General features: G+C 39.8%; 1 protein-coding gene across 3 annotated transcripts in view; it reads right to left on the bottom strand.

The window, feature by feature from the left end:
- The window catches only part of zranb3 (zinc finger, RAN-binding domain containing 3), a 103985-nt gene that overhangs the window by 11806 nt on the left and 76723 nt on the right, over positions 1–15456 (bottom strand). For all 3 annotated transcript variants that reach the window (XM_015034842.1, XM_015034840.1, XM_015034841.1), the window contains exons 18-22: positions 13470–13610; positions 10489–10647; positions 10157–10349; positions 6346–6477; positions 5568–5688 (exon numbers count right to left, since the gene is read on the bottom strand). In XM_015034842.1, coding sequence (XP_014890328.1) covers positions 5590–5688; positions 6346–6477; positions 10157–10349; positions 10489–10647; positions 13470–13610 — 724 coding nt within the window. In that variant the 3' untranslated portion in view covers positions 5568–5589. The remainder of the gene's footprint in view (positions 1–5567; positions 5689–6345; positions 6478–10156; positions 10350–10488; positions 10648–13469; positions 13611–15456) is intronic.

Below are 15456 nucleotides of genomic sequence, written 5' to 3'. Positions count from 1 at the left end.
GTAACTTTTCTCCAGCCGCAGCCTCTCTTGGGAGATCATCTGTGCATATGACACTCATCAGGATGGATAAGCCCATTTCGTCAAAACGCCTTCTGTCGCGGCCGTCCTCGAGAAACGGGGCTGTGCAGCCAGAGAGGGTGTTTTAATGAGATTAATTAAATTGCTTATGAGTGATGGCCCTCCACCAATTACCTGGGCCATAATACCGTTTTTCCCAACTCAGGGCGAGCGCTATAAACGCGAGGATGCGGCAAGAAAATGATTAATCATCTCATCACCATCCCAGAAGATAATATGACAATAAAGACAAAAGCATCTCATCAGCTGTGGTTGACTAAAGCCAAGAGTTTCTTCCTAAGCCCAGATTCTTTCGAGTTATTGGTACAGTTAGGGATGCAAACAATTAATCAAATAACAAATGGTTTATTGAATTAAAATGAGTTCCAATCGATTGATGTTTAGACCTTCTTTCAGTGTTGTAGTTTGGTCACCATCCAGCAGAGGGAGCTGCAGGTCGTCCTTAAGCAAAGATAGATACAGAAATAAAGATGGCGGCGCTATGAAAGCACAGCAGGAAGGTTACATGATCCAAACAGTTTATGTGGATGAAAAATGCACTTTATGTGGTTCTGCTTTGATATACAAACACTCAACAGCGTTAACGTTTCAACCAAAACTAATTTCAGATGTCCTAAAACGACGATAAAGTCTGCATTCATACTCAGTAGTGGTGTTTATGTTACAATTTCGCACTTGGATAAGAAACGCAATTAAAATTAGACTTGATTAAGTTTGTTTATGTGATAAGTCATTAAAAAACATGCAGTGCCATCATCCTACTACTTCCTGTTATCTTCTTCTTCATGGTTTGTACCAATGGTCACATCCGGTTGTAGATCATGTGACTCATGAAAGGCTAAAGAAAGTGTCTCCATTGCAATTAACCAATTTAAAAAAATGCCTCATCCTGGCGTGTTTGACGTGTTTCCATTAAGCAATTTTATTTCCTGAATTTCAAATTACATAATTATCTGGTCACTGGAAACGCAGTGAGTTACAGTTCTTGGTGTGAACTTCTCTGTTTCACATATTTTATTCTTTTCATCTTTTATTTTTTGATTAAGCAACCAAATTGATTATATGTTCTAATTATGTCTAAGTTTAATAAAAGTTTAATAATAATATGAGAAACCACAATCATCTTAACACAGCTGACACAAAATAATGCTAAAATATAATGTATTTTTCTTTTTAATTTAGCATATTGTGACACATTTAGCCCTTCGTCGAAGAGGTTCAACGCTCTTGATGCAAGAAAAAATTCAGGTTTTTAAGAAAATGGCTGCTTATTAAATGATCAATAAAATCAATCGATGTCATATTAACTCATTAATAGATAACTATGGGTGTAGCCTTTTAAAACAGGATGTTATTTGAACGCCACAATGCAGAGGTGTATTTGTTTGCTGTAATTAGGTTCTGTAGAGACAATGCCGTTCCCGAAAAGAGCGGCGGGGTTCGGCCTCCCCTGAGCGTCCTTTTCCCTTTCCCCTCGCCCAAGGGCACAGAGGGTCAACGGCGCAGAGGGAGCGCAGCGGAGAGCATGGCAGCCAGGAACCAAACCACAGCGGGGCCCGGCCGCCGATTGGAGAGCCGGCGGCTTCACGCGGCGCCCCGCGCCGGCTTTTATTGGCCGTTCTCCATCACACCTGTCACACTAGATTGGGTTTGTGGAAGCGTTTCCTTTAGCTGAAAAGGCCAAAGTAGATTACAGGGGCAGGCAAGGTTGAAATGGATTACAGCTGGAATGAGGGCAAATAGAGCGGCCGGCTATCTGAATTGCAAATCAGGAAAGAGTAATGAAGGAATCCGGACAGTTTGCGGTGCGGTACAACATGTCCCAAACTCCAGAAGAAGACAGCTTTCGTCATCTCCAAGGAGACGGTGTGAGAAGAAAACCTACATTTACATTAATCGTTCCTTAAATCTCATGTAGTATCTGTAATTGAGGAATTTCCTATGGAGTTAAGTTGCAGCCCTATTAATCTATTTCTTAATTTGCTGAGGGACCCGTAGGGGCCCAATGAAGGCCCCTGGGGTCCTCTGACCTACATTCGAGAAATGATGCATCTATGAGGGGGAAAAGGCATTTCTTTTTTTCTCTCTGATGCCATGATAGGACCAAAAAAAACCTTCACTACATGCTATGTGCACAATTATTAGGCAAGTGAGTATTACAACCAGATCATCAATTTAGGCATATTTTCTTTCTCTAACCTGGATAAACTTTAATGCTTGTTTAGGCAAAATGGGTCAAAATGTTGATTTAACTTGTCAAAAATGACCAAAAGTCTCTTCGAGGGAAAAATGTGTATTTTATTTAGTTGTGTAATAATTTTACACAATAATAGTTACCCAACAATCCTGCACTGAACCCCATTGAAAACATCCTGGTTATTCCACCAAATATTGATTTCTGAACTGAGTTAAAGCATCAGTATTGTTGTTTCTAAATGAATATAAACTTGTTTTCTTTGCCTTATTTGCATCTTTTTTGACCATTTCTCAGCGCCAAACTTCTTCTTTCTGTCTCCATTCCCTGCTTTGTGCATCATGACAATCCCACCCTGTAAGTTTATTGCATACGGTCCACTCTTACATCCATATGATCATTTATCTGATTTTCACATATGAGTCATTCAGCTTGACTTTCTTAAGATGGTACTTTTTTCCAGAAAGAACTTTTCTCCTGTTTCCTTTTTGTCACCAACTGTGACTTTCTAATTATATGTGCTTATTTCCGCCAGATCCGCAGCTAATTTAAGCCTTGTGACTTTTATCGCCTGTGCTGTTGCTACGAAACCCGCGGGGACGTCTCTGCAACTGTAACGCGGAGACGAAAGATATTGATTTCGGAGAAGCGAGCTGGGGTGTTGGCCTCATCCTGATTTAAAGAAAAAAAAAAACAAGAGGGAGTAATGTGTTTGAGAGCAAACATGGAAACCTCTGCGGCCCTCCGTCGGCGTTTGAGTCCGTCTTTATTACCGAGATCACCTGCGGGGGAAGTGCTTCTCCTCTAGGGTGTTTTTCCAAACGCAAACCGAAGCGCTGCTCTTTACCCAGCAGACCTTCTGGGAGGAACATGAGACGACTTCATCGGACCGGCGCCTCATTACGGGCTTCCTCTGACAAACATACGCCTCCCCTCCTCTACCAGACCGATTTCTTTATCCACACTTTCCTCACAACTTCCCCGTCCTGCCACACACACCTTTTGGATGTAATAAAACAGCAGATCAGAGTCATTGGCTGCTGACAGGGACTGACACTGAAACCTGCTGTTGTTGGAAGGCTGCCTGGGAGATGTTCATTACTCACAAAGCTTGTCGGTTTGGACAGGAGAGGAACAACGGTCTTATTAAGTGGAGACCTGGAGCAGCCGTAGGGGAAATACGCGCACGCACACACCTACACGCACGCTTTTTTCCGAGGGAGTTTTGACGCGACGCGTGAAGTTTGGGGCTGTCAGAGGGAAACGTTAAAGTTTTCCAGGCGGTGGCGGGATTGTGCTGAGCTAGGACTCTGACACGCCTGACAGACGCGCTGTCAGGAGGAATGCGACGGCCTCATTTTCGCAGGAGCCCGCTAATATTGATTGGAGTTTTCTGATGTCTGGCTCATTGTGTAACACTCTCATACACACACACATATACGAGGAGAAAAACAGATTCAATATTCCCGACATGGCTGAACCTGAAGCCTTGTTTCCATAGTAACTCGGCTCTCCCGCTCTCTAAACATAGCCTCGCACGGCTCTACCTCTGCTCAGATCATCAAGCGTAGCTGAAGAGGATGTAGATGCGTGGACATGGATAATGTTCCTGACTTGAGGCGATGAAATGATCTCCCAGCTGAGAGTATTTACAGATGAATAAAGGAAGACAAGAATAAAAAAAGAGAGAAAAAGAATAGAGCTATTTATTTCTCCCATCCATCATAAGAAGAATTGCAAAAGGTCCACATGTTGAGGACCAAGCAGGACACCTGGTTGTGTTTTTCTGCAGCACCGTTCCATCTCAATCCCCTCAATTCATCTCACCTGCTTTCACTTTTTCTTACCTTTATTGTGTTTTTTTTTCTTTTTTACCAAGTTTGCAAAATCTTAAAATAGAAGCATCTCTAAACAACGCGCTCCACTTCAGCCTGGAGCGAAAGAGAAAAAGGGGGCCGTCATAAATCAAACCCAACGCGCTCGTGACGGTTCGGGGACGAGAGGGAAGTTGGCTGAATTTGCATTTGAAGCAAGTCGTCACCATTCTTTTTTCTTTTTTAACCTGTTAGATAAATCTCTTTCGGAGCATGTTCTGATGTAATGAGGGCTAGCGGAGACGGGGAGCGGAGGGGTGATGTCATTGGGAAGTGATTCATCCAGATATGTCAGGACGGCGCCGTATTAAAGTACGATTTTGTTACTTTACAGTCAACCTTCAGCAGTTTGTTGGGATTTTATTTGAAAGATCAACACAAACTTGAGCTGGGCGGCTTTTGAAGATGTGATTTTAGGAAAATCTGGATTTTTCTTTGTACCACCCAAGGCCACCATCTTGTTTTCCAGCTTCTATATATTTGGACCTTGAATTCAGGCCAATTCTACAATAAAATATTAGGTAGGCCCAGTAAAAGACTTTTAATAAAGACGAAATATTAAGAGAATAAAGTAGTAACTTTATGAGAACTCCAACATGAAAAATAAAAAATTACAAAGAGGAATGTTGAGCATCTTGTGAAGACTTTGTAAAGTTTTACAAATAGGCATCAGCATCAAATCATTATCAGTACTGGACTGAGAAATGATTGTCTATTTCAAACTGAGATGCTCAGATCAGATTCTCGCAATTTTAAGACTTTTTTCTGCTAATATTCTGACTATATTCTCGTAATTAAATAAAAATTCTCATAGACCGGCCCCAATAATCCATCACAAAAGGAATGACTTGCATACAAGCCTCTTTTTTTATATATTTTCTGTCATTTGTAACTTATTTTTTAGAAAAGAAAAAGAGAGAAAAAAAATCGGATCTGGTATGAAAAAAGTCGTAGATTTTATTTTTAAACCATATCAATTCGTTCTAACAGAAAACAGTGCAAAAATTGTGCAAAGGAAAATGAGACAATTTTTAGAGGTATCCCGATCCAATGTCGATATCGGAAATCAGTGTAATATCAGCAAAAAAACAAGAATCTTATTTTATCGGCTTGGATGTAAATTCTCTGATAGAAACAACAATTCACACTATGAAATAACAAAAGTAACAATACAATACCGATACTGCAATATTGGTATCATATTAGCAGTAAAAAAGTTGTAAATTTTAATAATGAACTCGTATTTCACCCCTTGAATCTAATTCACCTGAATAAACAATAAATCAAAGCTTTTCATTGGTCTGTCATAAAATCCTAATAAAATAGACTGAAGTTTGTAAAAAGTGAAAAAGCTCAAGTTTTTTCTTCACACATCCTCAACCAGTTACTGTAAATCAAAATAATTTCCAACCTAAACCTACTTTAATCAACTGTGAAGGCGTTTTATTTCCTGATGAAGAACCTGCTGATGTCTGACGCAACCTTGGAGGCAGCGGCGCTCTTCTTCATCTGGCTGCGTTCTCTGGCTTGCTGAGCCGTCCGCTGTGGAGAGAGAGAGAGAGAAAAAAGAAGCAGCATGATGTAAGAGTTTAAACCTGCAGTCGGGATGGGGGGGATCAATATTTCGGGCATGTTTAGATTGAAGTGTCTGCAGCGCTGGCATGAACAGCGGAGAAGATCCCCTTATCAGGAGGCCCAGTGCTCCACATCAGTTCATGGTCGTCTACATGCGAGGCTCTCTCCTTCCAATCTGACACCCACTCTGACTAAAACGCTTCCTGGCGTGAAAGCGGAGCGCATTTCGGGCAACAATGCAAGCCGTGTTTTTATTTTGGAACCAGTCGAGTCGCCTCTCTTCGAGAGAAGTACATTTTCTGCGATTATGGAAAATTGAGTGAAGGGAAAATGCGAGGCAGCCCCGCTTCAACAAGTGCTATCCATCAATGTGTCATGCGGCCACATCATGTGACGTTATTATAGGGAGTATATAGCTTTGAGGGGGGATAATGTGACTTTTGATCAATGTGTTTGACCACGGATTGCATTACTGACACCGTATGTGATCCTCAACATGAGCGATGAGAGCGTCTTCTGAGGGGAGCTTTATCCACTGAGAGCCTTAAATGTCAAACAAATTGCTTTTGCCCCTTAAGGCCCTCTGGCTTTAAAAGCCACTGCTGATGCGTCGTGTGAACGTACGGCTTTGTGGCAGGCGGTGCAGAGCGTCTGCAGGTTGTCCATGGAGCACTGTCCTCCTCCTCTGTACACCGGCTGGATGTGGTCCACCTGCCAAAAGTCTCCCTCCACCGGCGCGCGGATCATCTCGTTGAGCTGCGGACACAACCAGAAGGCCACGGTGTGAGCGCAATGCCACATTTTTCTTCATCCATTTGCACTGTTTTTTTTAACCTGCTTCATCAAGATTTTGTGAGAAAGATCAACATAAAGTGGTGCAGAATTTTCAATAATTTAATTAAACTCCGATCCAGAACCGCACAGCATTCTGGGGGATGTATGCTTGAGCAGCAGCTGATATTTATATCTATAAATATCACTATCTGTCCTGATGTTGAATAAAATTCTACATAATTCTATGCTTTGTACTCTGATTCAAAAAAACTAATCAATAATTATTGATATCGACCAAAAAGAAAACCTTAATACGATTTTCAGCCCTATTGGTGAAGAAGCAGAAAAACAGTGCACAGTTTGTAAAATTTATAAAAATAAAAGTCGAAAAGTGAGACATAAATTTGAACATCAGCAAATCTTAATATTCAGACTCGAAATGGATTTTGGACTGAACTTTGACTAGGCCATCAGAGCACATTAATATGCATTACTATGCATTCTAACCATTTTAAAGTTATTGCTAGCTTCTTTTTACATTACAACTCCACCACTGACTGCTGTGTTCCTTGGTCTTCATGATGCTGTTTTTCTCTCCAAAAATGCATAATTTCCCTTCTACTTTACAACTTTACTTTGTGTTGGTTTATCATAGAAAATCCCCCAAAATGGGAGAAAAAAAATCTAATGTGTGCATACGCTTTCAAGCTACTGTTCACAAATGACTCAACAAATCTCTGCACTGCAGAGATGCTTTTTTGTGGAACGTTTCTCAAAGCAATAAGACAGAAAAGAACAGATAACAAGAGAAAATTGCAGAAAAACTTCTCCTTATTAGCGCTTCAAAGGTTGACATAAATGCAAGGATGTGAGACCGGCTCCTTAAAACAATATCTCCGCTGAATCACTGAGAGTTAACTTCAAACCCGGCATTATCCATCATCATCGGATGCCCCAGGTACAGCCATATAAATCACCTGAGTGACCTATATAATGGGCAGCTTTAGGGAACCTTCATCATGGAGAACTCGCAAGTCCATCTGATGAAGTAGGCAGAAATTAGGTTAAAAATACCGCCGGGAATTCTGCGCTGTGGTAAGATACATAACTCCTTAAATTACTTAACTTTCTCCCTTCTTTTTAACTTTTCAAGTTAGCAAGATAGTGGTCTAAAACACAAAAGAAAAACTTACTTAATCATTTAGCTCGGGAGACGTTTACAAACTCTGGAGATGTGCTATTTTCACATCTTCCATTACAGATGCAAATTTAATCCCAGGGAGGAAACACCTTTCTGCTCCCTCGTGGGGCATAAAGCAGAAAGAAACAGACGCACATGAGCTCAAGCCAGTTGAGAATGGCTAATTAAGGTGAAGAGCAGGAAAAAAAGCAACACAAGATTATTTTTTTTACACACTTTGAAGAAACTTTGTCGTGAAGAAGTGGGGTAGCTTTCAGCTACCTTTTGCAATCTAGTGGCATTTATAGCAGATAGTGTGTTTATGTGGGCCAAACTGGTCCGCTTCAATCTTCTGGAAACATCCAGAGGAATTAAATCTCAAGGCCACCAAAGGGCTAGCATTGGTAGCACAGCTGCAATTATTTCACTGCCAAGTTTACTAGTGTTTCTGCTGCTGCATCCAAACTATTTCCTCATGAATAAATCGCTAGAAAAAACCCCAAAAGCATCACAAAACACAACAAGTCTAACATGACTTAGAAATATCAGATTTATTCATTCAGATGTTGAAGTGTTAGGTTGTTTAGTTCACTTGCTGCCCAGAATATGTTGATTTTTAGGATAGAAAACATAGAAGAAATAAAAACAAGTAAAGAAACAAACGATAATGACGAAGAACCAGAGGAAAAGAGGCGTTTTGAGCAGCAAAAATCTATTTTCCCGCTTTGAGAAGTACTCTGCCGACATTAAGGCAGCGAGGTGGAATTGATCCCAGCAGATTTAAAGAATAGGCCTTTTCAAACGGGCAGAGTTCACCTCACACACACGCACCCACGCACACACACACACGTTTTAGTCAATTAAACCTGCTATCTTGCCAACAACGTGCACCTTCCTGCACCCGACCTTGCTGTTGCACACTTTCAAATACGCCAAGACTTAGCTCAAATGCACCTGAAGGCTTTAACATATCCTGAAAACACACTCTCAGAGTAGAAAAAAAAAAGAAAGAGCGACCCCAAAGACATGCATACACATGTACACACACCTGGGAACAAACACACACACCAGAACCCCTAGTATGAACCAAAGAATGAGCCTATAATCTCAAGGCTTCTCCACCACTGCGGCGTCTTATCATGTGGCCGAGTTTGTTTCCTCTAAAGCTCAGAGCATCGATCGGCGCTGATGCTGATGCCGGCGGCACTGGGAAGATGTGGGGTATCTATCTGTGTGTGTGTGTGTGTGTGTGTGTGTGTGTGTGTGTGGTGGGGGGCTGGCTTTGCAGGATAACAGCCAACCAAATCAAACAGGCTTACTGGTCGGGGCCTGGCACTAGGAGAAAAAAAAATAAATCAATGGGCCCAGCAATCCATTTACTGGGAGCTGGCCCCTCGGAGTGCAGCTCAACCTGCACTATTGTGTGTTTGTGTGTGTATCTGCGTAGGTGGGACGGATGGACAGAAAGGGAGGCGAATTCAGTTTCTGAACTCACACAAACACCAATAAAATAAAAATTTTAAAAAAGCCTCCCCCCCCTTTTTTTTTATAAGAAAATAAATATAGCTCACATTTAAAGTCTCCTGTTAGGCATAAAGATGTTTGAGAAAAACCTTTTCTTAAATGTTAAATACAGTAAAATTTTTGCTTAGCATTTATCACTGAAAAATAAGATGGTATAATTAACCTGCTCAAGTATAGATTCGACAGTTATCACATTTTAGCAAATCAAATACTTTACTGCTTAACAATTTGCAGGTAGGATTGATAATTATGGAGCTACAACACCTAAAAACCCCCCAACATGATTTAGCTTGACACTGCTAGCATGCTAACATGCTAACACACTCAAGCGAGACTAAATATGTATGTGAACTTTTCTCCCTCCTTTATAACAGACGGTTCTTAGGAAAACCAGGCTTGTATCACTGTTTGTTAAATGTACAGTTAGTGAATTGTCGAACAATTCACAGCAGAAAACAAAACGAACCCAATGACATATTTCTGTCCAGCTAGCATGCTAACATGCTAAAGGAAGATTATTTTTTTGAAATCATGTTTTAAATACTATCAAAACAGTTCAAATGTTTCTAAATAAATTAAATTTTCAAAGAATGTCATAAAAGTGTTACTACCTCTTGCTATCAGGCTAGCTTGTACATAAAAAATGCACTGCAGGACTTACCTTTTGTCTGCATTAATAACATCATGGCAGGTAGGTAGCAGCCATTTAAAAAAAATGTTTTATTCCTTGTTGAACTTAAAAACCGTACCTACTTTTCTATAAATCCTTTTTGAACACATTTGTCCACACAGGCTCCAAATTTCAAATGTAATAAAGCTAAAATACGTCCTAAGCATTGCTAAAGCAGCGCTAAGCTAACATGCTACCCAGAACAAAAGTAAACTGTGTTTTCTTTAATGAACAGAAACAGGTTTTGTAAGATGAAATATTTTTGTTGAATGTTTCAGCTTACTGACCTGTTTAAGTGGCAGCTGGGCCAGCCATGTGTTCTCCAGTATCTCCTTCCGCTTGGAGGCTGGTGCATCACGGACCTTCAGGAACAGCTCATGAGCTTTGAGGCCACAGTGTTGACAAATGCCTTGCTCTGCCTCCAGGACGCAGGAACGCATGAACGTCTGGCTGGACCGCAACTGGAATTCCTCCTGGCATCTGGAAGGAAAACATCACCGAAATGTCTGGACTGGAACTCTAGCATTGCTGTAGCTGTGATCGTGCAGGAGAAACCAAATCGAAACACGTCATTGATCTGTTTTCACTGTAATTTCTGTAAACGTTGGTAATCTTGTACCTGTGGCTGCAGAATCGAGTATCCCAAGCTCCACCTGTGGTAGGACAGGCCTGCTGGCAGGAGAGGCACAGAGGGACACCCTGACTGTCCACAGCCTGCAGGTAGCTGGGCTCTGAAGATGGCTGCTCATCTTCTGCTTTGCAAGACTGCTGGTCCAGTCTGCAGAGTTCAAGGAGAAGAAAGATCTATTTCAAAACAGAGCTTTATTACATAAAGATTAGAAAATCACCAAGAAACCGGCTTTTACACCAGACTCAGCAGCACTCTTCAGTGTAGAAGCTATTAGTGTGGGCAGAAGATTCAATGTTAGCAAATTTCCAGTACCAGAAATTTAAAACAAAACTAGATTTTAACAAAGATATGTTCACTCTGCTTATTCAAGCTGCATAGATTAAAGAAGGGATGACAATAATTTTGGTATGATTGAGAAAATTGTTGTTTTTTATATACATATCTATATAAGTTGAAATAATTGTTTTGTTATTTATAGGTCCTAAAGATAAATTGAAATTAGATAAAATTGATATTGACACGTCAGATTACTTCTATTTTAAATTATGTAAATAATTTACATAATTATTTATACACTGAAGCATCTAAATGTGAGATAATGGAGAAGTAACCAAACTATTAAACACATCAGAAAACATATGGAATGCTCTTACTGAAAAAAGCAAAACAGTGTGTGCAATCTAATCTTTTTATTAAGATGACTGCTGCAGCAGCACACAAAGTGAAGCTACCTTACACCAGTCTTCTAAATTCCTGCTTTTTCAGCATCAGTAGAGCAGTGAAAACAATTCAATACACATTTTCATCCAATACAAATGAAATCAAAGCATTTCTGCAAACACAGACTTGGGGTGGCATATAGCTGCAGTCTGTGAAATACCTTCAGACTGTTTATATTCATGAAGCTGATGTATCATCAGCAACAATCCGAGTGTGTGTGTGTGTGTGTGTGTGTGTGTGTGTGTGTGTGTGTGTGTGTGTGTGTGTGCATGCTTGTCCTTTTGGCAGGGGACAGCAAATCTGGGTATTTGCCATGTTTTCCCAGCAGGGTGCTAGAGCCACATTGGAGCGGACAGATGGACTGAATTCTCTTTCCCCGTGGTTTACAATTCAGATAGACAGAGACGGGAACAAAGAGCCAGAAAGACACAGCACTACAGAGGGAAATGCAATCATTGAAATAGAGAAGAAAACCTTCTAAAAAAAGGAACCTTGCTGCTTCAAAGTTGTGAAGATACCAAAAAATTGGAAGCACCAAGAGACGAACCCAGTGCCAGTACAGTAAAGTGGATGAAAGGGATACAGAAATAGACTATTTACTGGTGTCCCCAATCTGAAGCCGGTCAAGAAAACCTTGGAAAACTTCAATTTTAACTGAAAGGGGCAACAAAACCCGAATTTTTAGCAATGTGTTTTATATTTAGCTTAATTTAAATTCATGCCTGTACGTGGAGAATGTGCGCCGCAGAGCAGCATGGGGCAACTCTCTGTAAATTCATTCTTTAAACCTCGGAAATCACACAACATGCCTTCAGCAAATGGCGCACAGCATGCTAATGTTTACCACCTCAGCTCGTCTCTGATGCTCTATAGCAAAAGGAAACCAGAGAGAGTAGGGCAGGTCCAGCTGTCAATGAAAAGGCATTTTAATTTATTTGTTGCTTCCTGTGGATACACCGGTGATGCAGAGTTGAAATAATTAAGAGAAAATTACAGGTTTTATTCACCGGAATTAATGAACAAATGTATGAGAAATGTAAACAAATTATGTTAATAAAACTGAATAAATGAATAAGTACTGAATAACAGTACAGTAGGCTAATATTTCACCTAATAATAAGGCTTTGGATTGGGATCTGGCAGCTACAACGAGACTGATGCAAATTCTGCTGGAGAAGGAGATTTAGTGCTACTGCAGGCAGGAGAACGCTGTCAGAAACAGGCAGAACTTCTCTTTCCACAAACAAGTGAGACTCAAACTTAGACGAGTCTCACTTGAGCTGCAATATATATATATTGTGGATTTTTCTGCAGTCTCACTTAGACGAAAAAAAAAATCAAAGTATTTTACCTCTGTATTGCATTTTTTTCTGAAAAACATAAACTTGCTGTGAATTACTTTCTCTCATTTGTTAAATGTAACAGGTTTTTTTTCTGAATTTTTGAAGGCAACATGCATTATCTCTCTACGGTTTATCCGTTTAAAGCCTGAGAAGAATATTCAGATTTTTAAAACCTGGACTGTTAAACATGAACATTTTTCTCAGCTACAATAACAGAAACAATAGAGATTATTTTCCCTGACTTTTGCATCTTTTACAAAGAATGTGTACGAAAGCAAAGAACCAAAACCAGCAGCATAACGTGATTTGAAATGCTCTCATTTCAACACCGTCACTTCCTTCATCGACACAGTGATGCTAGCTTTAGCCCTGCATTTTCACACTCTTGAGCTTTGTTGACGAAGTTAAAGCTGTATGTTGAGCTAAAGCACTAATCCTAAATAGCGCCCCTCAGGCACACCATGAACTCTCTCTGTGTGGAGCAGCAGTTGTTGTGAATGCTGTGTATTTGTGCGAGAGATGGAGTATTTGCTTTAGGTTTCCATAGAAATATTGCCTCCTGGGGTGAGCTGGTTGCTGCATCTAAATGGGTGGATTGTATTATGGGCTATATTTACTGTACTAACACACTCGGCAGGCCTTTGCGCCTCTGCCACGCAGATCTCCATGGAGACGACTGAGGGGGAGAAAAGGAAAACAGTCTGAATCCCGAAGTGGAAACCATATAAGACAATCCACCTTTATGTGCAAACCATAATAAAGACCAGATATATTAGCTGATCAACTTATAACACGTCATCCCTGCAAGTGCTGAATAAATCTTGTCAAAATTTCAGTATGGAAGATGCTATTTAAGATTTTAAGGAGCCTTATCCCACGCAAAATATCCACCCACATTTAACCAACCTCTCTGCAGCAGGCGGTGTTTGTGGATTGCCAGATCTCCTCTTTGTGAAGAAGTTTTCCTTGGTGACCACACGGACGCCGCCTCCTTCTTCCCGGGCTTTGCTGAGGGAAGCCTTGGCCACCTCCTCTCTGCTCAGATACCTGGAAATAGTGGATTTGCAGGTGTTACATAACTATGGCAGCTTATTACGGCCAAAGTAGATACCAAAATAAGGTGTAGTAGTAAATTTCAGCCAACAAACCCTAGAAAAGGCTTAGAAATTTCTGAGCGAGAAATTATTAAAAATTGCAAGAAAAAAACTCAGAAATGTTGATATTAATCTTAGATATTTTCTAGCAAAGATGTGGTAATTTCTGTGCACTAAATGTTTTAAATCTGCAAGATTCTTTTCTTTTGTTTAATTTTGAGAATTTGGAAATTTCTGAGATCTAAAAGTCAACTTTTGAACCTTGGAAAAATGTTCCAAAATTTCAACTTAACACGCTCAAAAAATGTCCAAATATTTTCTAGAAAATATCTGAGGTTAAACTCAAAATTTCTGCATTTTTTCCTAGCAAATTCAAAATTTTTGGAGCTCAAAAATTTCCAAATAGAAAAAAAAGTGGAAATTTCTGAGTTTCAAAACTTGAAAATTTGCAATTAATTTCATGTATTTAATTTCATAAAAAACAAAACAAAACAAAAAAAATCTTAGAAATTTTCTGAGCTCATAAAGTCTGACTTTTAGAGTCAAATATTTCTGAGATTAATCTCAAAATTCTTGAGTTTTTTTCTCACAAATATTTTACTTTGGGGGGGAGAAATTTCCATCTTTTTTCTAGAAATGGTCTGAGATTAATCTAAAAATTTCTACATTTTTTCTCATAAATATATATTTTCTACCTACAATGTCCCTGTACATAACAGGTTGATGATGACAGCTGATTCAGAAGCATTGGGGAGTAGTTGCAGTGAAATGAACACCTAAACCGTCTCTGGCCAGCAATAGCTCTAGTTACATATGATTGGACATTTTAGTCATCCTCTCTGGTCTGCAATAATTTAGCAACAAACGCCACATAAGAGGTAAAACTCAAAATCATTACCTCAGAGGGACCAAACTGTGCTTAAATGCTCAGATTTTCCCTTCTATTTCTTATTTCCTATTCCATCTGAGCACATATATTCTGTTTGTCTTCTTCCCTTGCGAATCCCATTACTATTGCTGCTGCTGAAATCTAATTTCCCCACAGGAATCGTCAATCATCTAATCTAATCCCTCTCTCCCTACACAGGTTCTCATGGCCCTTGTAATACAGATGCCAGGCATGAAAGCTGAAATTGCCCACAACTTTACACGCCAATCTGGCAGAATTAAAATGACCCCGGCGTGTCAGAGTTGAGACAAAATACCGCGGCAGAAAAAAGGCGCAGAGATGTTTGCTCTGGACGGGAGAAAATTGTAGTGGTCTTGAGAGAAAAGTGACCAATCAAAAATATCCAGAACAAACATTAGGGGTCTCCACAGAGGGATGATACAACCCCTCGAATGGTCTCCACAGAGCAATTATACGTCCTCTCTTCTATGAGCTCTGCAGAAGCTCAGCGGCGCGCTATTTCTGCTCCTTCTGCAGGCAAGTACAAATACAATGACAAAATACTCCTTTGTTTCACCACCTACGTACTAAAACTGTTGTGTCAAAGCCTTTGTCTGGCCACAACATGTTGACACTTTGAAAAGAAAAACTACCTACTTCTCTCTAAATATTATAAAAATGCATTTACTAAGATATCAATCTTAGAAGATGGTATGTCTTTTTGTAGTAACATATTTGTTAGGTTAATATCAGCTATATTCCACCAGAACTGATTAATTTCTCATTTGGTTATCAATATTATTCCTACTATTATATATATATATATATATATATATATATATATATATATATATATATATATATATCAGACACTCTCGCGCTATGTATAGTATCCCCCCCCCCTCTCGCA

Source organism: Poecilia latipinna, unplaced genomic scaffold (genome assembly GCF_001443285.1).
Source record: "Poecilia latipinna isolate Pla-1442-1.1 unplaced genomic scaffold, P_latipinna-1.0 Scaffold315, whole genome shotgun sequence".
Classification (NCBI taxonomy): domain Eukaryota; kingdom Metazoa; phylum Chordata; class Actinopteri; order Cyprinodontiformes; family Poeciliidae; genus Poecilia; species Poecilia latipinna.
This window is presented reverse-complemented; position numbering and strand designations above follow the sequence as displayed.